The following is a 23,005-nucleotide window of genomic DNA, read 5'->3' as shown; positions in this document are numbered from 1 at the left end:
GAGTTAACCTCAGACGAAATTTGGACGTTTAGACAAGACGATCACAACCGAAATTTTGTCGTATTCAACCAAGTTGACCTCGACCTAAATTCGATCGAATTCAGTCAAGTTGGCCTTGACCAAAATTTGATCGAGTCAATCCTAGCCCAAATTTAACCGTATTTGACTGAGTCAGCCCTGAATGAAATTTGGCTATATTTAACTGAGTCGGGTGTGATCGAAATTTGGCTGTATTCAGTCGAGTCGGTCCCGACCAACAAATTCAATGGAGTTAACCCCAATTGAATTTTGACCTAGCAGGCCCTTGCCCAAATGTTACGATATTTGGCCAAGTCGGCTTTGGCCAAAATTTTGCCTATTAGACAAAATCAGCACCGACTAAAATTCGATTGAATCCAATCAGTCGATCCCGACCGAAATTTTGCTGATTCGGCCCTAGCCAAAATTTGGTTGTATTCGACCACGTCGTCCCCGGCCAAAATTCGATCGTATGCGGCCAAATTTTACCGAGTCAGTCCTGACCAAAATTTGTACATACTCGACCAAGTCAGCACCGACTGAAATTCGTTCGAATTTGACCGAGTCGACCAAGCAAAAAATCGACCAAAATCTACAAAGTCGGCCTCGACCAAAATTCAACCGACCCCAACCAAAATTCGGCCGAGTCGGCCATGATTGAATGTCAACCAAGTTCATTCCATGTTGAAATTTGATCTAGTTGGCTCCGAGAAAAAATCTGCCAAATTCAATGATGTCGGTCCTAAAGACACAAGTTTAATAAAATTCAATTTAAATTTCTTTTATAAAAAATGAATTCTGAATTTTGAACTTGATTCAAATATTGGATCTAAATTTAAATCTTGATCAAAATATTTGGATCTAAATTTAAAAAAAAATGAAATCCAATATAGTTTTACTGAAAAATTGGATTTAAACCAAAAATCTAATCAGATTATTTGGATATAAAATAAATGTGGATTGAATCATTAAAAATTTAATCCATGATTACCCTACTAAAAAGACAAAATGACACCGTTAAAACTAAGATTAGGGCGAAGCGGAAGCAAAAATCCAAAAAATCATTAGTCGGAGGAACCAGTTGGAACTGTTCTGCGAGAAGTTGAGAAGAAGAAATCAGAGTTGAATTTGCCTTCGACGCCTACTTCCTTACTTTAGTCTAAGAATGGTTGAACTTACTAACGCTAATGAAGTTATGTTAAAAAAGAAAGAGAACTAGAAGAAAGAAGTATAAAAGATTAAAAATATTTAACTAATATTAATAATTGTTGCGGTTAAAAAATCCTAACAATTTTTTTTTCTCACGATTTTCATATAACCTGAATAAATGAAACAACTAATAAAATAAGTTTTCCTAGTGCATGATAATAGTAATAGTAAGACCATGCAAGATTAATTTCCCATTCCAAAATAAGTTTTTTTTTTTTCATTATTGAATTTTATCAAAATTTACAAGTAATTTGAAGAGAAAAAATAAATAGCAAATAATTTAATAATATTATACTAATGTTAACATAATTTTTATATATAATATTAATAACATTTATTAAAAATAATATAATAAATTATTTTTATTAATAATAATATTTATTGAAAATATCATATTATAATTATTACGACAACAATATTTCAACATATATATTTGACACAATTTTGACACGTCTTATATGTCAATTATTTTTTTAATTCAAAATTCGTTTTTTTAAGTTTCTAGGTTAGTGTTGTACGCGTGGGTTTTAGGGGGAAACAACATTGTGACCAACATAGAGAGAAGGAAAAATTAAGGAGAGAGAGAATAGAACAAAGTGAAAAGTGAATGAGAAAAGAAATAGAGAAACACCACTTCAACAAGCGAACAGAGAGAACCACCATACAAGCACCATAATTACTCATAGAGAAGCATTCTACGGCGCAACTGTAGCGAAGAGAGAAACAACAATTGCTTTTTGGGTTTTCGAGGGCCATCATTATGCGCCTGTGAGTTCATTTTCGATTGAACTTTTTTTCAATTCGTTTTTTGTGTTTGTGGGTGTTAAGCAATTGTTAGGGCATTCACGTTTGGGAATTTTGATTGTTTTGCAACGGTATTGCGTTTGGGGTGTTTGGTAGAAACTTGGTCTGCAAATTTATGTTGTTGATTGGTCGAAACTCGTGTTCCTTTAGATACCCTATGTCATTGCAGGTTTTGTCGTTGGTTGCTTCGTGGGTGTGGTTTAGGGTTGTTCCATTCCGTCATTGGTGTTGGTTGAAACGTTTTTCGTTAGTTGTTTCATGGGTGGAGTGTAAGGTTCTTACATTCTTTGTTTTTTGAATTATGGTTTTGGTGTGTTTGTGTATAGGAATACAAAATGGGAAGTAAAGGAGTCCAAATTGGTGAATGTAGTGACAAAAATAAGGTATGTGCCCTTTTAGTATGTGGGTTTAGTTTTTCATATTTGATGTCTTTATTGTGTAATTTTTTAAGCAGATATGTTTTCGCCATTTGTGTAGTGTAAACGAAAAATAAGTTATGTAACCAGCACGGGCACACAAGTGGGGATCCATGTGGACATAAATGGGGAGTTGTGTTTGGTTTTTTGAACAATAACGTGTCAGTTTTATGCAGAACTGTTTTCACCATTCATGCAAATCCAAGTATCTTCATGAATATGACTTATTAATTAGAACTTAGAAGTTACTCATGTACATTTGTTGTATTGTGGATCATAGTAATGTAATTGAAATTTAAAATGAATTGTATTTGTTAAACCAATTGTAAATGACATATGTATTGTAAATGGATTTGGTAATACAAACGTGTTGAACAATATGGTTTGTAGATGGCAGATATTCTGTATAAGTTTTAGAACTCTTACAGATTACATCACTGGTGATATCTAAGTTGTGAATGATGTGTACAAAAAATCCAACACAGGTCCACATGGATCCCCACTCTTTATGCATATGTGTTATTGTCATTCGTGCAAATCCAAGTATGTTGGAGCTATCAATGAACGACAAACTATGGAACAACGATGATATATTAAAGGAAAATTGTTTTGGTGGTTGACGATGTTAAACGATCTAGCGAAGATTAGTAGGAATATCTTAGCGTTCTTATGTTCTAAATAGCTTGAAAGAAGTGGTGGATTTGATGTTGGTAAGGAGGTAGTTAAACTCGAATTCAAAGATTCTCGTCGGTGCCAAGTAAGAACACCTCCATTTTGTGGTAGATCATATAATATTATCTTGGTCATTCTCTGTCTTAGAGGTTTATTACGAGATAAGAGAAGTGGTTTCAGAACATAGTAACTGTGACAATGGACAAGCATAGTAAATTGAAGCTATTAGGCCAACAACAATGTGTTTTGGCTATAGAGATAGAAGAAAATAGGAAAACCTGAAAAATGAAGTTAAAACAACCATAAAAATCACTTCAAACATATGTTAGAACACTATGATTTAGTCTATTTTATTACAGATTAAGTATTACGCAAACTCTCATCTACTATGTAAAGTCGAAATGGCCTAGTGTTGGAAAGTCCTCAGCTCATGTAAGACATTTTTCAATATAGCACAGACTATAAATTTGTCTAGCTTTTTCAACTTTAACAACCTTGATTTACAAATACCATATAGTGGGTTCAACATTTTTTTCTATACCTCATGCATAGTACAAGCCTTTTAGCAATAAGTTCCATCGGCAGTTGAAGTTTTGTTATGCCAAAAATCAGACATGGGCCAAATGCACATATGAGGAAAACTTAAAACCTCTACAACCCAAGAGTTTTAGGGTGCTTCTTCTCGGACCTCCCTATTAATCTTCCTGCGCTTCCATAAAAGTCATACTCCCCAAACTACCCTTTAAAAAATATAATAAAAAATCTTATACCTCCTTATTTTTTATGTTTTCTAGATTGGATGCTCCGGAAGACATCTCCAAATCTAGAAAATATCTTTCAAAATATAATGTTCTGAATAATATTTCCGAATTTGAAAATGTTTATGAAACACTCATTTCAGATTTTTTATTTTTATATTTCGGAATACTCTCAATCCCAAATATAAAAAAACCCAGGTACTCTCTTTTGTGAAATCACGGTTACCATCTCTTTCATCAAAATTGCTATCGGAACGTGATCGTATAAAGCTTGAGAGAAGGAAATGTAGGGAGGAATGTCAGCAAGGAAGAAGCTTGAAGAGAGATCGAGGGAGGGAGGTGCATGTAACGAGTCCCACATCGGGGAGGTCGCCTCAAAGGGGAGGCCTTATAAGGACTTGGGCTCTCCCATTCCAATAGCTAGCTTTTGGGGTGTGGTTCTCCCAAGGACTTATGCTCATTACAAATGGTGCTTTCATTGAGAGCCGACCAACCGGTGGTTGTAGACCCGCTGGGGCTAGACCCACCAAGGAGTGGTGGTGATGCCCGTCGTGGTGGTGAGGCCCGTCGTGGTGGTGAGAGCCGCCGGGACGTCGGCTTTCGAAGGGGGTGGTAATGTAACGAGTCCCACATCGGGGAGGTCACCTCAAAGGGGAGGCCTTATAAGGACTTGGGCTTTCCCACTCCAATAGCTAGCTTTTGGGGTGTGGTTCTCCCAAGGACTTATGCTCGTTACAAATGGTGCTTTCATTGAAAGCCGACCAACCGGTGGTTGTAGACCCGCCGGGGCTAGACCCACCAAGGAGTGGTGGTGATGCCCGTCGTGGTGGTGAGAGCCGTCGGGACGTCGGCTTTCAAAGGGGGTGGTAATGTAACGAGTCCCACATCGGGGAGGTCACCTCAAAGGGGAGGCCTTATAAGGACTTGGGCTCTCCCACTCCAATAGCTAGCTTTTGGGGTGTGGTTCTTCCAAGGACTTATGCTCGTTACAAATGGTGTTTTCATTGAGAGCCGACCAACCGGTGGTTGTAGACCTGCCGGGGCTAGACCCACCAAGGAGTGGTGGTGAGGCCCGTCGTGGTGGTGAGAGCCGCCGGGACGTTGGCTTTCGAAGGGGGTGGTAATGTAACAAGTCCCACATCGGGGAGGTCATCTCAAAGGGGAGGCCTTATAAGGACTTGGGCTCTCCCACTCCAATAGCTAGCTTTTGGGGTGTGGTTCTCCCAAAGACTTATGCTCGTTACAAATGATGCTTTCATTGAGAGCCGACCAACCGGTGGTTGTAGACCCGTCGGGGCTAGACCCACCAAGGAGTGGTGGTGAGGCCCGTCGTGGTGATGAGAGCCGCCGGGACGTTGGCTTTCGAAGGGGGTGATAATGTAACGAGTCCTACATCGGGGAGGTCACCTCAAAGGGGAGGCCTTATAAGGACTTGGGCTCTCCCACTCCAATAGCTAGCTTTTGGGGTGTGGTTCTCCCAGGGACTTATGCTCGTTATAGTGCAACCACATGAATAAGTGAGAAATTTTCATTTTGGGATTTTCTATAATAAAGGTAAAACAACAATTTCAAAATGCAAGAAGAAAAAAATGGGATGTAGAAAGAAGAACCCAACGTTTTATGAGCTTCGGCCTCATTTAACCCAAGTTGTATCACATTAGTTAGGGAATTTCTCCCTGCACTCCTAGGTTTTCTTACTGCACCTCCTATAAGCAAGGTAAAAGTCAAATTAATCCTCATTTTCTTTCCTCCTCCTTCTCCACCATACTTTCATCCACCTCCATCCCATCTTCTTCTTCCACCTCCACCTCCACTTCATCATCTTTTTCAACTTTCATCCTAAAAAAATTCACAAGTATCTCTTAAAACAAATTGAAAGATCATAACAATGTGAATGGAATGAAGAATATGAAAATCAACAATGAAAGGCGGGTAATGTAAATTTTGAATTTTATAATCCGTGTGTATTTTATATTGTACAAGTCAAAATGTATTTTTTCATTTTAAATTATACAATCTAAAATATAATTTCCATTATAAATTATGAAATTCGAAATGTATTTTTGCATTATGACTTGTAGGATCCAGAATATTGCAGATTGTACAATTCATAACTATAATTACAATAGAGGTATAATTAAAATTTTAAAAAATATTAGGGAGTAAATATGGGGTTGAAATTCCCCATAGTTATATGTTATAAAACTTCATTGGGCCCTAACAATATCAGTCTATGGTTTTTTCTTCTTATATCCTATAATTTCTAATTGCACTCATAATTTTTAAAATGATAATTTAACCTTTGGAAAAAATCGCTTCTAGATTACCTTTCTAGATTACCTGTTCCGAAAATCTTCTAGTTTTTTTAAACTTTCAAAACGTGATCTTCATAATAAAAATTCTAGAATACGATTTTCATATAACATATAAAGTGCATTTTGGAATGAGCTTTCTGGAACAAAAATTTTAGAACAAATTTTCGTAAACGTGTGTGATACCTTTTGGAATGAGTTTCTTAAAAGACGTTTCGGAACAATTTTTTTTTTCTTAAATGAGATATGTTCCGAAATATGATTCTGGAACAATATTCAATATTTCCATTCCGGAACACATGAAATGCATTTCTACACTACACTAAAATATTTAAATAACAACTAATTTTAAATACATAAAATAATTAATCATTATAATAATTAATTTAAATATCAATTTACAAACAAAAAATTATTAATTTCTAAAATTTTACTATAAACAAAAAATTATAACTAGTTTATAAATTAAACTTTAAATTAATCTATAACATTAACTATCAAAATAATTAATGTTTAAATTCGTCTTTAATGAATTAGTGACTAATTTTTAAACATTAATTCCTTTGATAGTCAAAATCTTGATAATTAATATTAAAGACCAATTTAGAGTATAATTGGCAAATTAATTATAATTTTTTATTCATACTAGAGATTAGTTTAGATACCAATAATTTTTATTTTATAAATTGGTATCTAAATTTGTCATTACAGTAACTAATATTTTTATCTCTAAGATTGGTCGTTATTTTAGATTTTTCTTAGGATTAAATATGTTTTTGGTCCTTCAAGTTTTGGTGAATTTTAAAATTAGTCCATCTTCGAAACTTCATACCAATTTAGTTATTCATTTCTAGAAATGCATAGATTTAGTTTTTTCACTAAATTTTGTTAAGTTTATTTGACATTTTAAACGCGTTTTATGATAATATTTGAGTTAACATTAAAGCGAAAATGTGTCAAACGGTGTAAACAATTCAAATACTATAATGAAATGCGTTTAAAACATCAGATAAACATAACAAAATTTGGTTAAAATGATTAAATTCACGCATTTTTAAAGATGAATGACTAAATTGGTCAAAAATTTTAAAAAGAGACTAATTCCAAATTTCATTGAACCTTGAGGGACCAAAAACATATTTAATCATTTTTCTTATAATGCTAAAATTCCTAGAATGAATTTCGCTTATTCTTTGTCTTCTTAAAGAGTGTAGTGACGATGGAAAATGAAGGTGTATTCAAGGTAATTGTGGCGATGACAACAATGACAACTATAAAGATGGTGTGGTGTAACGAGAGGATATTTTAGTTCTTTAGTGTAGGTAGTAATGATTAAGGTGCAAGAAGAAAAAGTCTAGTCTAATAGCAACAGAGTTGAACTTCCCAAAGGACTAAAGAACTGGTTGTTGTTTGATTTCTCTTTCTAGTCATTTCTGTTTCTTATTCATCTATATTCATTATATTGTCTGATGTTTCAATTCATGGAGTTTTTGTAATTGCAAATTATTACCTCATGAAATCCAATATAATAGATCAATTTATAGTATATGAGTACCAATACCATATGATTTTTAACTTTAAGTCAAGATTGTGGTTTGGTTGGATAAAAAATATCTAAAACAAATACGATCGATTACAACAATCGCACTCTTGGAACCTAGAAACTCTTGATAATTCTTTCCCTGTTTTCACCAAAATAATATGACATGAAATTATGACCAGAAAAATTTTCTATTTAGAGAAACACTAACCAAATTATACTTAGTTTCATTCCATATTGAGTTGGATGTCTAATATCTCCTCGAAGATTTCAAATTCAAATTTTAAATTAAAAAAAAATGAGATTCATCATAAAAGTGAAAAGCTTTCACACATTCACAAGGCCAAGCCCATTGGGGTATGAGAAGGAAGAAGAAACATATATATTAATTAGAAACATAATTAATTATTAGAAATTATTGGTTCATCATTAAAAAGACTATTTTAGAAATCAATTGGTCTAATTAACCAGGAACTAATTTAAAAAATAATTTTCTTGATATTCATAATCTTGGTATCCAAATTTAAAGACCAATTAACAAATTAATTATAACTTTTTATTGATAATAGTGACTATTTTAATAACTAATAGTTTTTAGTTCTATAAATTGATATCTAAATTAGCCATTACAGTGACTAAATATTTTTTATAACTAAACTTGATATTTAATCATTATAGTAATTAATTATTTTTATCACTAAAATTAATTACTTGTAGTGTTATCATCAAACTTTTCTATAAGTTAATTTATATAATTATTTCATGTACCTTTTCTAAATTCCTATTTATTTTTAACTTGGAGAAAAATCAATTTTATCTTATAGGAAATTCTTTTTTTTTTCTTCTTACTAGTACATTAAAAAAAAACAAAAAACTCCAGACATATGAGACTAACTTTATTATGAATTAATTTGACATTCTTTATGCAATTGTCCTCTATCAGAACAATAGTCATAGACGAGATGTTTCTTTGTGACATATTGGTATGCCTTTTGTTGGAGAGGGTTTAGTTGCCAATGTTTGTGATCATTCCACCATAAATAAGGAGAATAGCAGAGAAATTTGTTGGTGTTTTGGGTTTCACAGGCATGAATTTTGAAACCTTGAAAGTGAGCAGTGAATGGTGCTTGGTTCCAGTCAATTCTCTTCCCATTAGATGCCCATGGTTCACCATTCCATATGCTACCCGTTACGTGCATTTCTCGCCATGGAAAACTCACTCCAACCTTCGACTTGTTCTTGAAAACCCTAATTGGTATTTCATCCACGTAAAACCTGAAAATATCCAAATATTAAGGAAAACCTTTTTTATATATTGAGATATTGAATTCAACTATTGTAATAATAGCTTACACTATTTGATGTTGGTTCCAAAGAATTCCATATGAATGAAAATTGATTGTGGGATCAAACCAGAGACTATGCCTTTGCTCTCTGCCACCTTCATCATTTGCAAAGATATTGGTTTGCAACATATGAGGCTCTCCATTGTTTCCCAGGAATTCAAAGTCGATCTCATCATGTTTTTCTCCCATATCTTTATACACCCTTGAAGTCAGCTACGCACAAAGATACTAAAACACTTAACTTCAACTTTAAACTTCGATACAAAATTAGAATTCGTTCTTATTCAAATTTGATTCGGTTTGATTCTCAAAGTTAAAAAATGAATAAATATAGTATTTTTAACTTAAGTGTGTTACTTTTTCTTTGATACAGTGTCTTAAATTGATGTTTGAATTGTTTATGCTGTTTTAACGTTTAAAAGTAAAATTAATGTTGTTAGGTTAAGAAGACTCTCTCCATATATTTTTAAAGTTTAAATATCAAATCATATCAGAATTTAAAAAAAAAAAAAATTCTAATTTCGTATAACTACAAAAATATCTACCTTTAGCTTAATTAATATATGTCTATATGTATAAACTAAAAGTGTAAAAAGTAAAATTAATTCACACATAAAAGGCTGTGACAACTCCTCTAGAGTCCTTGGTGGGTATCTTTATTCTCATTTGAAAGAACCCAGAAGCATAGTCCAATTTTGATCTGAAGCCAGCCCCTACATATTAAAACAGTAGTTACAAAATTTCAGAATTAAACTTTATCACTCTTTTTCATAGTATAAACTACTACACATGCATATGTTTATTTGTTGAGAACATAAGAGACAATAAGATATGTTACTTGAATAATTTTTGAAATCTAGTCAGAAAAAATAACTAAACACAAATATAACATGCAAGACTCTCTTAGATGACATAATACATAATAATTAATAAATACTTGAACAAAATGACCAATATTAAAATGAAAAGAATAATTAGTGTTTGACATGAATAAAATTATAGAAACCTGAAGTTTTATCAATTGAGAGTTGAACTTCTCTGCCATGTTGCAGAAAGAAGACATGGCGGTTTCCCCATACAACCTTGTAGTTCTGTTGGAAGCTAACATCACCAGTTTTTGTGGCATATACTATGGCCACTGCCACACAGAGAAGAAGGAAAAACCAGAAGCTGCACAAGAGTTTAACAGTTAATAAATTACCATAAAAGCGAACAGAATTTGAAGACAAAAAGCACTTACTTTTGTTGTTTGTGCAAATGAACCATTGTGTCAAACAAAGTACACCACACTATTTTATGTGTTTTTCATTGTAATTTATAGCAATGATTGTGGATTATGTGCAGAGTATGACGGTAATGAATCTTAACCACATTTCCATGTCAAGGAAACACTTTGGGTGAGGAAGAAGTGAAAGTGTAAAGTGACAGATACATTGATTAAAGCAGCACACAAGTTGTGGCTTTATTCTTTCAAGTTGGTCTATTTTCACGTTACTCTTATGCCTTCTGAAAGCTCCCTCTTTGTTTCTGTGCACCACCCCTCATGAAAATCCCACTCACTAAACACATTTACATATACTTCTTAGTAATCCAAATAAGAGTTTAAGTTTTATATATTATCTTAAGATTTTAAATTAAAATAAATAATTCTTATGTGGATTGAATTTAGGTGTAGATTGTATTTCTCACGATGCAATAGACAATTTCTAAGATTGATGTGTTAAAAATTTAAGTACGAGTCTTGTAAAGATTAAAAATAAAAAAATTGAACGTTATATAAGAAAAAGAATTTATAAACTTTTTTGTTTAAGATTTTGAATTTGAGATAATAATCTCTTATGTGAAAAGGATTCGGTGTAAATTGTATTTGTTCGGTGAATCCTCTTCAATATGTTCTAACAATTTCTATGATGGATCATCTTGTACTAATCTTTCATGCATCGATATATATGGAATTTGAAACCTTGCTTTCTGTTATCTGAATCTTCTACTTAAAAAGGAAAAAAGAAACTCAAGTTCTCGTGCAAAAGGACATTTTCGTAAGTGCATAAAATTAATACAAAGAAGCTCTCTTAAAATTGTTGAATATTCATTTCAATTATGCTTATACTATACACATGAATAATTTGAGTTTATTAAAAACAGAAAATTCTAGCCCATTAAGATGGTATTTTATTACTATTTTTAAAGTGAGGAATTGTCAATGATAAATGAATTTTTATTTAGATTTTACATCTAAATATACATTTTAGGTTATATAATCTGAAAACATATTTAAAATTTTATAATTCAAAACATATTTTTGGAGTCTAAAATAGTTATATATTTAGATTTTGTAATCTATTCAAATTTAAAATATATTTTTAAATTGTACAATTCAAAATATCTTTCTAAATTACATGATGAAATATGTTATTAATTTCACATTTCAAAATTCAAAATAAATTTCCAAATTATAAAATAAAAGTTGTATTTTTAATTTATGAATAATTTGAACTTTTTCCACTCCTATAAAAGTGTAGGAAGAAACTCTATAGTGCAGAAAAAAAAAAGGAACCTTTTTTATGTAGATGTTGTCCTTAAGAGGAAATAAATATAATATATTTATAATTGTTATTATTATCATTATTAAAAATAATTAATAATAGTAGTATTATTATTTTATTATTATTATTATAATATAAAATTCTGACTCTGAAGGATCGATATTAAAATAATTTTATTTTTGACGAGTTAAATCATTACTGTGATTATCCAATTTGTGATAAAGAGTAGTCATGACTCAATTGTTGCTTGCTTTCGTATGCATGTTGCTGTATTGACACATGTGATTAGAAGATAGAAAAAAAGGAAGCAATAGTTATTTGAATAATAAAGTAAAAAGAAAAGAAATAAATAAAAAGGAATAGAAATGAAGGTGAAGTGTATAAAATTAACTACAACGGAGAAATAATAAAAACCGAATGAAAGAACATGAAAATTTACGTACCAAAATCAAGAAAATGATTTTTGTTTTTAGTTTTATAATAATAAAAATTATCACCCATGAAATCTAAATAATACTATTGCCGTATAAAAATGTGGATAAGATTCACGTGATAGTCTTTTTCATGCACACATTGCTTGTAGGAAGAGTGTGTATCACTTAAAAGGCGACACATTACTAGATTTTTCTATTTGCACCACAAATATTTTTTCAAAAAAGTTAACCAAAAATAGAAATAAGGATTTTTCTTCCCTGCACCTCTAATATTTCTTTTGCACCCCAAGTAGTTTTTAAAATCCATAACTGTCATTTGACCATTTGATCTTGATGCATTAAATGTTTGAAATTTTGAATCTTCCCCTCTTTCTCTTATTTAATGGAAACGAATCCTCCCCCACTAATTTAACAGGTAAATTAGTCCTCTTCCTGATAGTGTTTTTCCCATTTGCCTCCTGCCATGTTTGCCATGTACATATATAGGAATTATTTAGTTTGTGTGAGAATAGATGTATAGGAAACAGTTCGTTCTGTTGTCAAAACAATGAACCCAAACCTGGAAGTAGACTTTCATAAGGGATTCAAATTGGAAATTAACTTTCGTAAGCGTGGATTTCCGTAATTAAAATAGACCGGAAGTGGACTTTCGAATTAGAGAAAAATCAATTCAAAACTTTTATTAGAAGTCGACTTTCTTAACCTTGTGTTTGGATGGAGCATCTCAACAATGCTTAGAAATTAAAATGTTTTGTATTTAAATTGTTTGTAATTAAATTTCATTCATCTTTTAAATAATTTGTTTGGATAAGGAAATTAAAATACCTTACATTTCAATTTCTTGTTTAGAAAAATATTTGAATTTATTGTGATATAAAATTTAATTTTAACAATATTTATTTTACGCTTAATTATGTTTTGAGTTCATGATAAATTTGGAAACATGCTCGACAACCCAGATGGGTCGGGCAAACCCACCTACGCAACCAGATTGGTTAGACCCAACGACCCACCCGAGCTGAACCGACTGGGAAGCCCAGACAAGTTGGGTGGCCTGATTATCTAGAGGCCTAACGGCCCATACTGTACGATTGTGCTTTCAAGTTCGTCAATATGGCCCGGTCCAACCCGACTAGGTCAATGGCCCAATGCTCAGATGGGTCCGACGACCCGAACAGGCCCGACAACCTGGACGGGCCCGAAGACATGGATGAGCCTGACGAATTGGACGAGCCCGACAATCCGAACGGGGTCGAATACCCGGACTGGTTCGACGACCCAGACGGGCCCGAAGACTTGGGGAGTCCGACGACTAGGATGGGCTAGAGGACCCGGACGGGCCCGACAATCTGGATGAGCCCAACAACTTGGACACGTCCGACGACCCGGACAGGCCCGACAACCTAGACGGGCTTGAGACTCAAACGGCCCGACAACTCGTACGGGCCCATTCAAACCGTCAGGTCCGTCCGAGTTGTCGGGACCGTCTGGATAGTTTGGCCCGTACGAGTCGTCGGGACCGTTCGGGTCATCGGGCCCGTCCGGGTCATCGTTCCCGTCTGGGTTGTCGGGCTTGTTCGGGTCGTCGGGCATGTTCGCGTTGTCCTGGACTTCCGGGTCATCGAGCACATCCGAGTCGTCAGGCCAATGATTTGGAAGGGCCAGTTTGGGTCGTCGGGTCCGTCCAGGTCGTCGGACTCGTTCGGGTTGTCTTGCCCTTCTAGGTCAAGCCCGTCCGGGTCATCGGGCCCGTCTGGATCGTCGGGTGCGTCTGGGTCGTCGGGCATGTCCGGATCGTCGGGCCCATCCGGGTCGTCAGGTCTGTCCGAGTCGTCGGGCCCGTGCGGGTCGTCGCACACGTTCGGGTTTTCGGGCCCGTCAGGGGAGTAACTTGTCTAGGTCATTGGGGCCGTCCGTTTTGTCGGGCCCGTCTGGGTCGTCGGGCATGTTTGGGTTGTCGGGCCCGTCCGGGTCGTCGGGCCCGTTCGGGTCGTCAAGCCCGTTCGGGTCGTCGGGTACGTTTGAGTCGTCGTGCCTGTCCGAATCGTCTAGAATGGGAGGTTGAGTGAGAAGAATTTCAAATTTCACCTATTTTGAGGGTATTTGAATTTCTACTAATTTAGCTAATTGAAATCCTTCAAAAAAATTCTTGCATTTGAAATGCTTTTTAATTTCTCTATCCAAACAAAGCATTTCATTACAAAGAAATCTAAATTCTTCAAAAAAATGAATTGCTTCATTAAAATACTCTATCCAAACACACTCTAAGGTTACTAGATGCATCACATGTCGGCTTCCAGTGGATGAAATTAGGGAGGTAGATAGCTTTTCGAAAGTGAACTTTATTCACCGGATGTTGATTTCTGATAAGGGAAGATTTTGGATGTTGATATCCAGTTAATTGCATTTATGAATGTGAGTTTTGATTTTCAGACGTGGACTTCCAGTTAATTTTTTTTCTAGCTGTGGCTTTCTTATTCCGGATATCGACTTCCAGTTTATTTAATTTTTTTTGTTTATCATTTTAAATTTTGTATTTTTAATATTTTTGAAATATTTTTAATTTTATTATGTTTTCTAATTTGTTAATTATAAACATGGTTAGGATAAGAGGAGCATTTGTACCTCGTGGCGACCCAAGTTCTTCACATGCTGAGGCTTCTGAGCAGGAGCCTAGACATAGACCTACAACATCTACTCGTAGAAGAGGTAAGGGTTGTCATGGAGATAGTGGTCCATCAGCTCATGGAGAAGTTGGTTCATCAGCGAGTCATGGAGAAGGATCTCTATCATCAACAACTCCTGTTGATATTCATGAGGAGTAGGAGAATGTAATCCAGCCTGAGGAGATTGTTGCAGAGAAAGACCAAGATGATTTAGGAGGATTTCCTAGAGGACTCAAGAATACTTCTTTGTTGACTGGATTTGTTGATCGTGTCGTATATGCTATTTAGGATGGTCATGTTAGTATAGTACTTTAATAATTTTTTTGTTGAAATCAGTGGATGAACTTAAAACATTTGTATAATGCTTTTTACTAGGGTCGAGTGGACATGAAGTTGGTGTCCCAGAGCAAGAAATTAAAAAGATTTGGAGTTTGTCATGAAGTTGTTAAGCCATTTGTTCAAAATTCTACATTGATGCCACTATGTCATATATGTTATGAATACCTTGATAAGTGTAAGACTTGGGAAACTAAATAAATAAATATTTATTTAATATAAATGTGGGTAATGGGATCTTTATATAATTTAATACAGGGAGTTATGACAAGGAACAATACTAGCTCAAGTGGTTGAGAATACTTAGCTATTATGAGAGGTTCTGTGTATGTCATTAGTGTGTTAATTTAATTGTTTCATTATTTTCGTGATATGATTGACCATGGACCGTTAAATAGGTTCCTTTTTTCTCAAATTCTTTTTGACATGAATGAGAATGTTCAGAAACCCTAGCCGTCATAGGGAAAATGGTTGAGAAAACCACCTGTTAATGGTACTTGATGGCCATTAATGTCTCCTTTAATCCATAATTTCGATTTTTATTTAATTTAATTGAATTAAGGGTTGAAAAGGGAAGAGAATAGAAGTTTTAGTGAGATAGAAATAGGGCATTTTGTGTGGGTTGCTGGGGAGAGTTATTGAAAGCACCAAAGTGTGAGAAAGAAGAGGGTTGAGAGGTTTTCTGCAAAGGCTAGGAGAGGTATCTGAGTTATATCAATTTTTGGTGCAAGGAGGAATCCTTAAAGTGCATTGGAGCAAGGAATCCAAGTTAGAGAAGTTGTACCTTGCATTTTAAATTTTAATTATGTACTTGTGAATTGCATGAGAAGCATGGATATATGTTCATGTGTTTTTCCAGATTGTGTTGAGTTTTTTGGAAATTTTCCAGAAATCGTTTGGTGGGCCTTCAAAGTCGCCAAGCGACTCATGTTGAATCAATCCAGTTTGGTGTGTTTTCTCTAGTGGGTTGGTTTTGGGGGAAATTTGTGTGTAAGTGGGGTTTGTGTGATCTTAATGAATATTTTTGGACATGTCTATATTATAATTTGTCTTTGTGGGGTCTTCAATTGATAGCATCATTGTCTGAGTTCATAGGAATTTGGGCAGCATCATTTTGGATTATAATGAGTTGTGATTTGCTATGTAATTGAATGCCAATCGATTATGTGTGGAGTTGAACGTGTGAAAGAATATTGTTAGGTGAAATGGGGCGAGTAGGATGAATTTTGGGATGTGAGGTTTCGTGTAGAGGCAATGAAAATCTAAGATTTTCCAAAAAAGGTTGCACCGCCTAGCAGCAAGCTATGTGGGGATCGGGTAGAGGGGTTCAATTTGGGGTTCAAGTAGAATTAGTTAGGTGAACCTAGGAGAAAAATAGGATTGTTAGTACCTTGTATACTTTAAGAAATCAACATGATTTGGAAGGTGGAGTAATTAGATGTGGAATGAGATAATAATTGAGGAAAATTAGTGTAGGGTGATTGATACCAATATGGTGTGGCATGAGTCATAATACATGGCAGAGACTAGTCTATGTATTAATCATAATCATGGTTCTTCTTATTCCCTAGACTAAATTGGAATTAATGAGGTCCTATTTATAGCTGCATGAACCTATGGTGATGCTAAAGTGTAATTGGTAAGTTGACTTGGATTAATTGGAAATTTTAGTGCAGTCGGGACAATGGATGAATACGGGTTGATTTTGTCTAACTCTAATGGTTGGCATAGTTAAGGGTGTGAATACACGTGGGGATAAAAAGGTGAGTAAGGCATATGAGGGGTGGATTTCCAAACATATTGAAAGGGAGATGCGTACTTGGCATTTATGCAGAGTGTTTTTTGATGATTTGATTATGCTAAATTGCATTTTGTGGTGCCTAAACTAGTACAACTCGTTGTACTGGTGTAGTGCCTGGCGATAGGGATTGAACCGCCAGATGGTACCTATGTGGACAATTGCCACTAGAACACGTGGTGCCTAGCGGTGAGGATGGTCCTGCCAAGTGATACCTGCAAAATTAGAGACCTCTAGGGCACGCGACGCCTAGCGGCGTATGGCTTTCGCTAGGCGGTCTGCAACACAATTTTTCCTGGCAACGCTTAGGCAGCACAAGCGATAGCGCAATAGATAAGGGTTGTTCATTTGGAATTGTGCGTGGTCTACACCGCTTTGGATGATACCTTGAGTATGGAACTTGCTGAGGACATTTCGGAGTTGTGGCTCAGAATGGAGGGTAAACACATGGTGATCCCGGGTTATGGCCTAGTGATATTGGAAATCCGGTGTAAGCATGCGAGGTATGGCTCATATTGGTTGGCTCCACTTGATTGGCAATCACGGGTAGTGGCCGGTGATGTTGCAAATCTTGTGTTGAGAATACAAATTATGGTTAGTATTTGGGAACTCCACTTGACATTACGGATGGTGGTTTGTAACATGATAGTTCTGAACGTGTAATGTATGAGTGGTGGTTGTAACACCCTAGGTAGATATTACTTGATAAAACAATTTTTATTTGACTTTTGGAATTTAAACATTATATAAAGTTTCCAAGCGTGGGAAAAATTCAAAACTTATATCGCAGAACTCCAAACACACTTTATCATCCTTATTACAAATCATAATTAAGAAAAACATAATAGAGGCTTATTAAAAACTGTTTGTAAATAAAAACATAAAGTAAATTCCCATAGTCGGTCCCGCTCCATCTCTAGACATCAACGTCCTCCCATGGATTCACATTTGTTCTCGTGTGACAAGTCACACGATCATCGCTATACACAAATAGAAATGGTGAGATAAAAAAAAGAATAACAAACATAAATAATAAATAATGAGAATTAACACCCACCTAACTTATCTTAGCCAATTCTTGGTTCATTGACTCCTTTATACCCTTCCACCCCAATCTCATAACCTATATGATAAGGATTCATACACAATCTTGGTCTTTAGGGATTATCATGCTTTCACGAACTTGCCCGCTCGTGGTTCAACTCTACGAACCTCCCCACCCGTAGTCTAACTCTACGAACCTCCCCGCTCATAGCAACCTTAAGTGTGAGCACGGAATATACAAACCTCCCCGTTCGTATCTCCACATAAGAGTACAACGAATACAGACCTCTTTGCCTGCATCAATCATGTATTTCCAGCTCCATTATAAACCTTCCCGCTAGTAATTCAATCAAGTATATCTCAGACCAAACCATCGAGTCCATCCTTGCAAAACCCTCTACAAAGGACCCCTGCCCTTACACTATCGCTTGACGCTACCCAAGCGCCGCTAGGTGAAACTGTGCTCCAGACTGCCTGGTGGTACCCTCCGACCACCAAGTGCCCCATTGACCTTTTTATTTGTGGCTATCGCTTGGCAGAAACATACCCATCTCCAGACGCCACACTAGTAAAGTTGATTTTGTTTAGGCATAATAGAATGGTTCTAACACATTAGGCATCACATTTTACACATCTAAAATGCTACTTGTACATTATCAAAGATTAACATATCTCAAATTGAATCATTCACATTTTCTAACCATCAATCAAAGTAAACATTCATGCTTTTAGACTTCAAGATTTGATATCATTTAAAAATAGTCAAGCATGTACATGGAGCATGAGAACATAGGATCAACAATTTAATCATGCATGCAATCATACCAACCTCATAGTACCTCTAATACAATTGCATCCTAATGCACCACATCCCCTTTCAAGATTCAAACAGCCAAAGGATAACCAACACATTTCTAGGCGCACCCTAATAATTATTAGATTAGGTTATTATACCATATATGTAAGTGAAATGCTTCCAAACAACTAGCTTTTATACTTTTAAAACATGTAAGCAGTCTACCAGTATCAACAGTACTCATTCTACTCTTTCGTTTCCATAACTCAAACCAATTTGAATTTTAACATAGTCTATACCATAATCTCAAGCATCATTCACATCCCTTTAAGAATTTGTTTTTGTTCCTGCAGAGAACAAATAAGATGAATTAGGCACAAGTGTCACCTTACCATGTAGTCTGCTATCTCTTCAGTTGGTCTCTCCCCGGTTGATACATGTCAGCTTGAACCCAGGAGGGGTTACCTGCAGAAGGGTCTCCGAAGCTCAAGTAAGTCAAAGCTCTCAGAAAGTCAAATTAGTGATTAATTAATGCGTACCTTTAATTCGTGGGGTCCATGCGTATTTATAGAGCATTAATGATGTTCGTTTATCCAATGGGTCGGGCCTTGGCTTGGGTTATGAGTGGGCCTGGGCCCTAACCCAGGCCCTTAAGGTCCATCGAACGCGGGGACCTCCTTTTTACTAAGTCTTCGAGAGCGGTATGATCCGTTTACTTCTTGACTTGTCAGATGTCGTCCTTGGCCGCGTACTATCCGTTTGGCCATTTTGTTATTACTTTAGCCTTTGTTCAGTTAAGTTCGAGACCATGGCGGCCCAGGTCGTGTACTTGGGTTGTCTCTGGTATGTTCGTTGAGGTTTATCATTTATATGGTTAAATTGACCAGGTCCGGTATAAGTTAGACTAACTCGGCCTAGGTTGAATACTTGGCTGCTTTGATGCATTTCTTACTTATTTGATTGAGTTTGGTTAGGTGTGGTACACTAGTCCCCCAGCCTTGTCCGATAAGAGTTGTCGGTCAAGGGTGATATGTGTTGGTATGCTAGCGGAACCGGCTAGGTGTGATACACCAGTCCCCCAGCCTTTAAGTGTGATGAACAGTGTTAAGGCTAAAAAAGTGGTAACCGTCTGAAGGTAGGTGAGGGGGTGTCAGGGGTCAAATCAATATGTTTTGGCACCGTCGTTTTTAAAGGTCGCATCTTTCGCAATGATGGTGTCGATTGGTCTGGGGTATTATTTTGGCGGGAAAATTTTTCGTCGTTTGGGATCCTGGACTGTAAATATAGGTACCAAAATGGGGAAAGGGTTACTTGGTTCATTTACGAGAGTTTTGCATTCAAAGGTCTTGTATGTGCATCATTCTGTCCGACTAGTTCTCAAATTCAACCAACATCTTCCCGTAAAAACGAAAACATGTATGTCTAGCATATCGTTATCTACGTCGTCTAGTAGTAGTGAGAGTACTGAGTCTGAGAGAAGTAAGGGTGGACAATTTGACGAAGAGGGTATGAGTTCTAGGGCCGTGACAAGTGGGATTCCAATGGAGACTGTAAGGGAGGTTCAAGAAGATCCCCCCGAAGAGTTGGCGGAAAGTGACTGGCCGGCGAAAGGTGGCTATGGGTAGGCAGCTGCCGACGTCCGCAGCCAATCATCTCTGTTCCGGTGGTCCCGTCTACTGAACTCTTGGTTAAACTGCACACCTGTCATCTCCAAGGGTGTCAGTGGGAACATTGTTTCCCTAGAGAGGGTTAGTGCCATCGATCGGGTATATGTCCCTAGAGAGGGGCTACCGAGAAGTTTTTCTACATGTATATGTGTCATTTCTCTCAACTTCATGTGCGATTGCCGTTAGATGATTTCACTATGGGCGTATTGCGGGCGTTGAATGTGACACCTACACAGCTACATCCGAATAGCTGGGCCTACTTGCAAGCTTTTCGCATCTTGTGCCAATCTTTGTATTTGGAGCCCACTCCTTATGCTTTTTTGTATTTTTACGATACCAGAGCCCGATGGCCGGCTACTTGGTTATCTTTGATAAGTCGGCCCAGTATCAGTAGACTGATGCCTTTTCCCAGTCTTTCAAGCATTTCAAAGACGGGTACTTCAAGATTGTCGTCAAGGAAGGAGGAAAAGCTCATTTTTTGAATACAGATGGAAGTACCAAGTTTCCCTTTAGTTGGACCAGCAATCCTTTCCGGTATAAAGACATGGGGATGGAGGAGTTGTCGGCTGGTGATAAGGAGGTGGTGGGGATGTTGTTGAAGTTTGTTGATAAGTTGCCCACTAAGGGCCTAGTTAGAGTTTATAATTCGGTGCATCCGATAATAGATATCGAAGGTATTTGTTTGTTACTTAAACTGTGTTAATAATTCTAAGTTGTCTTGATCCAAATTGTAATGTATTATTGTAGGGCATATGGAACAGTCTGGAAAGAAGAACTTAGCGCTTTTCCAAACGCTGAGGAAGGAGATGGCCGCTAAGGCCAAGGCAGTCGGGAAGACTAATGTTCCCAACTTGCAAGAGTTCGTGGTGGAGGTGCATGTGCACGGCGAAACGAAGAGGAAGGCTGAGTTACCACCTCGACCCGGGAAGGGAAAAGACGTGAAGAAGGTAAGGGCGGCTTTGCTCGGAACGGGGTCGGTTAGTGGAGCAGGATCAGCCAGTGGCGAGAAAGGGCCGGAATCTGGGTTGATCGAGCTGCCGGAAATATCCGTGAGGAAGGACATTTCGATTACCCTCCCAGATACCATTTTGAATTCTATTGACGGCATGAATGCGGACCACCTTGTGAGGACAATGGTGGAGTTTGGGAGCAAGGCTTTAGTTTTGAGTCGGCGTGTGGGGTCCCTTTATAGGAGAGAAGTGAATGAGGGTGGTCGGAAAAAAGTGGAGGAGTTGCAGGGAAAGGTGGATAAGCTGGAGGAGGAAAAGGCTGCGTTGGAGAAGGCAAAGGAAAGTTGGGAAGCGGAGAGGAAAAGGTTGGCAACATGGAGGGTTCGTTGCTTGGATTCTGAAGAAAAGTTGAATAAGAGGATAGGGGAATTGGAAGAGGACTATGAGGACTTGAAAGATAAGTATGATGGAGCTGTGGGCGAGCTTGATGATCTGAAGACTATCATTATACAGGAACACATCAATGGTTTTGAAAAAGGGTTGTGTCAAGCGGCATTTTTCCACAAGGAGGTGGATGTTAAGGTTGTCAAGTTTGATGTCAACAAGGATGTTGTCGACGGGAGGCTTGTGAATGAGGATGATGGTAGTGCTGGTGAGGAGGCGGATGTGAGGGTGGAAGAGAAAGTGGCTGAAGAGGTTATCGAGACGGTTGATGTTAGGGAAGTGGGGGCTGACGCGGCAGAATAGGACTTTAACTTTTATTTTTATAAACATATTTGAGCCTATGTCTGTAATAACCGGTACATTGTGTTATGTTGGTATACTTTGCGTTTATGTTTAATGTGATTAATGTTCTGTATGCTATTGTGTATGTCGAGTTCTGATAATGTGTGGTGTATGCGTGTCGTGATAAGCATAAGATAAGGGTGTTCGACCCAGGCCGCTTACTTGGGGTAAGGGTGGGAAACTTAAACGAATTAAACACAAGATAAGGGTGTTCGATCCAGGCCGCTTACTTGGGGTAAGGGTGGGGAACTTAAGCGAATTAAGCACAAGATAAGGGTGTTTGACCCAGACCGCTTACTTGGGGTAAGGGTGGGGAACTTAAGCGAATTAAGCACAAGATAAGGGTGTTCGACCCAGGCCGCTTACTTGGGGTAAGGGTGGGGAACTTGCCATCCTTCTTTCTAGCACTGCTGGCCATTCTCCATACTAGGTCCCCGATAACGAATGATCGTGGACGTAGATTTGCATTATATTTTCTGGCAGCTCGTTATTTGGCAGCTAAATTGCGTATTTGGGCTTTTTCTCTGAGTTTGGGTAGAAGGTCGAGATGTAAGGCCATGTTTTGGTGATTGTGGGTTGGGTCGTACAATTCTCGACGTAGGGATGGTTCACCAATTTCTACCGGTATCATGGCTTCTGCGCCGTATACTAGGCTGAACGGGGATTCGTTTGTTGATGATTGGGGGGTGCATCTGTAAGCCCATAGTACTTCTATTAATTCTTCGGGCCATCGGCCTTTGGCGGTGTCCAATCTCTTACGTAGCTCCACGAGGATAACTTTATTTGCCGCCTATGCTTGTCCATTTGTTTGTGGATGTTCTACAGAACTTGTGATGTGCTTGATGCCTAGGCCAGTGTAGAATTTGGCTAACTCTTTGTCAATAAACTGTCGGCCATTGTCTGTGAT

General features: G+C 36.9%; 1 protein-coding gene across 1 annotated transcript; it reads right to left on the bottom strand.

The window, feature by feature from the left end:
- Positions 1–8,612: 8,612 nt before the first annotated feature.
- LOC114186229 (xyloglucan endotransglucosylase/hydrolase protein 2-like) lies at positions 8,613–10,404 on the bottom strand. Its single transcript, XM_028074268.1, has 5 exons — positions 10,316–10,404; positions 10,082–10,245; positions 9,688–9,788; positions 9,083–9,288; positions 8,613–9,004 (listed from the first exon to the last, which is right to left on the bottom strand). Exons 1-5 carry the CDS (start codon positions 10,339–10,341, stop codon positions 8,629–8,631), a joined length of 873 nt encoding a protein of 290 aa, XP_027930069.1. The 5' UTR covers positions 10,342–10,404; the 3' UTR covers positions 8,613–8,628.
- Between the last annotated feature and the right edge of the window lie 12,601 nt (positions 10,405–23,005).

The sequence above is a fragment of the Vigna unguiculata genome, chromosome 5 (assembly GCF_004118075.2).
Source record: "Vigna unguiculata cultivar IT97K-499-35 chromosome 5, ASM411807v1, whole genome shotgun sequence".
In the NCBI taxonomy this organism is placed as follows: Eukaryota; Viridiplantae; Streptophyta; class Magnoliopsida; order Fabales; family Fabaceae; genus Vigna; species Vigna unguiculata.
Note: the sequence above shows the minus strand (reverse complement) of the source record. Positions and strands in the feature narration are given on the sequence as shown.

Coding starts and splice junctions, on each gene's coding strand:
- LOC114186229 (XM_028074268.1), bottom strand. CDS start 10,341: ATGGTTCATTTGCACAAACAACAAAA. Junction 10,246..10,315: donor CATTTGCACAAACAACAAAA/GTAAGTGCTTTT, acceptor ACTCTTGTGCAG/CTTCTGGTTTTTCCTTCTTC. Junction 9,005..9,082: donor TGGAACCAACATCAAATAGT/GTAAGCTATTAT, acceptor GGATATTTTCAG/GTTTTACGTGGATGAAATAC.